The sequence below is a fragment of the Nicotiana sylvestris genome, chromosome 6 (assembly GCF_000393655.2).
Source record: "Nicotiana sylvestris chromosome 6, ASM39365v2, whole genome shotgun sequence".
Taxonomy (NCBI): domain Eukaryota; kingdom Viridiplantae; phylum Streptophyta; class Magnoliopsida; order Solanales; family Solanaceae; genus Nicotiana; species Nicotiana sylvestris.
In genome coordinates, this window is record NC_091062.1 from 100,651,479 (window position 1) to 100,653,242 (window position 1,764).

The 1,764-nt window shown below is 32.9% G+C and overlaps 1 protein-coding gene across 1 annotated transcript; it reads right to left on the minus strand.

The window, feature by feature from the left end:
* Positions 1–907: 907 nt before the first annotated feature.
* On the minus strand, positions 908–1,561 carry LOC138871024 (zinc finger BED domain-containing protein DAYSLEEPER-like). The gene has a single exon (XM_070148873.1). It carries the CDS (start codon positions 1,559–1,561, stop codon positions 908–910), a length of 654 nt encoding a protein of 217 aa, XP_070004974.1.
* Between the last annotated feature and the right edge of the window lie 203 nt (positions 1,562–1,764).

Sequence of the window (1,764 nt, forward strand, 5' to 3'; positions counted from 1 at the left end):
CATACACCTCAACATTTATTTTCTTCCCTTTTTCCTCCCCAAAAAGTTCTTCAAGTGCTCCCTCAACATATTCAAATTTGTTATGTAGATCCAAGACGGAAGCAATAAAAATCATTTAATTCATCTTTTCAGGCTCACCCCAATACTTCTTGAACTTTTCTTGCATTTGCTCAGCCATATTTCTCAAATGCTCATCCTCACTAACTAAACACATTTTCAAATGACAATAAAGTTCAGATACATCCTCAAAATAAGAATTACAAGTGACATAACGTGAACCTGAAACTTTTTTAGTTAGCTCGTGAAATCTTTTAAGAAACTCTATCACATTCCTCACATTCACACAATCATCAGATTCAATAGGACCTGCACTACTACCATCTTGACAAAGATGAGAACATTGATAAGCAGAAAATCTATCATCAAAAAGATGCAACTTGTCAAAGGCCTTTTCAAAGTTTTGTGCAATATCCAACATCAAATAGGTGAAATTCCACCTAGTAGGAACATCCAAACACAACATTTTGGTACATTCTACCTTTACATGTGCACAACGATGTTTAAACTTTAAGGTCCTTGCAGGCGAAGATCTCACATACCTTACAATATTTCTAACACGTGTCACATAAACATCAAGTTCTTTCAAACCATCTTGCACAATTAGATTTAGTATATGAGACATGCATCTCACATAAAGATGTTTACCACTCATCATATTAGTTTTCAACATATCTAACTGTTTAGATAATTCTTTGACTGTGACATCATTTGAAGAAGCATTGTCCATGGTAATAGTGAAAACCTTGTCTAATTTCCATTCAAGCAAACAATACCTAATAGATTTAGCCATCTCTTCACCCTTATGACTAGTGATAGGGAAAAAATTTAGTATTCTTTTATGCAACTTTCAATCCCTATCAATGAAGTGGGCTGTCAAACACATATAATTTATTCTTTGTAATGAAGTCCATGTGTCTGTTGTGAGACAAACTTTTGGTTGTGCTTCTCTAAAAGTCCTTCTTAGATTTTGCTTCAATTCACCGTAAACTTCATAATAATCCCTTGTTATTGTTCTACGAGAAGGAAGACGAAATAATGGTTGAGTTTTTCTCATAAACTTCATAAAGCCTTTATTTTCTACAAAGCTAAATGGTTGTTCACCAGTAACTATCATCTCAATTAAGGCCCTCCTAACCACTTCTTGATCAAATTTCCAAAGTGATCCTTCATCATTTTGGAAAGATTGAAAATTTATCTTTGTTTGACTTTTATCTTTAACAATGTTAAGTGGATATTCTTTGCATCTAAGCAAATGATTCTTCAATCCTGTTATTCTATTCTTAGATGAATTAGCAGTATAAGCTTGCTTACAATATTTACATCGTGCTTTACCAATCCTATTTACCTCAAATTTATCAAAATGGTTCCAAACATCATACCTAGGTTGCATGACTTTCCTTTTCTTTGTATCTTGAGTATCAATGGTGTTGGTGTTGCTATCTACCATAATAGGTAAACTTTCACTTGAACCAGCATCATTTACTCTACTTTCTTCTGCCATCTATACAAAATTAAACAAATATAAACACAAATTAAGAATCAACAAATTAAGAATCACTTACAGATTCATGTTTTGAACATTTAAGAAGTTGATCAGGTTACATATAGGCATAAAATTAAATAGTAGCCATCCCAACATTCTTGTCACAAAGTGCCAATCTGGTGTGCTAGTATTGTAGCCATATAATTAGTCAACTTCAAGAA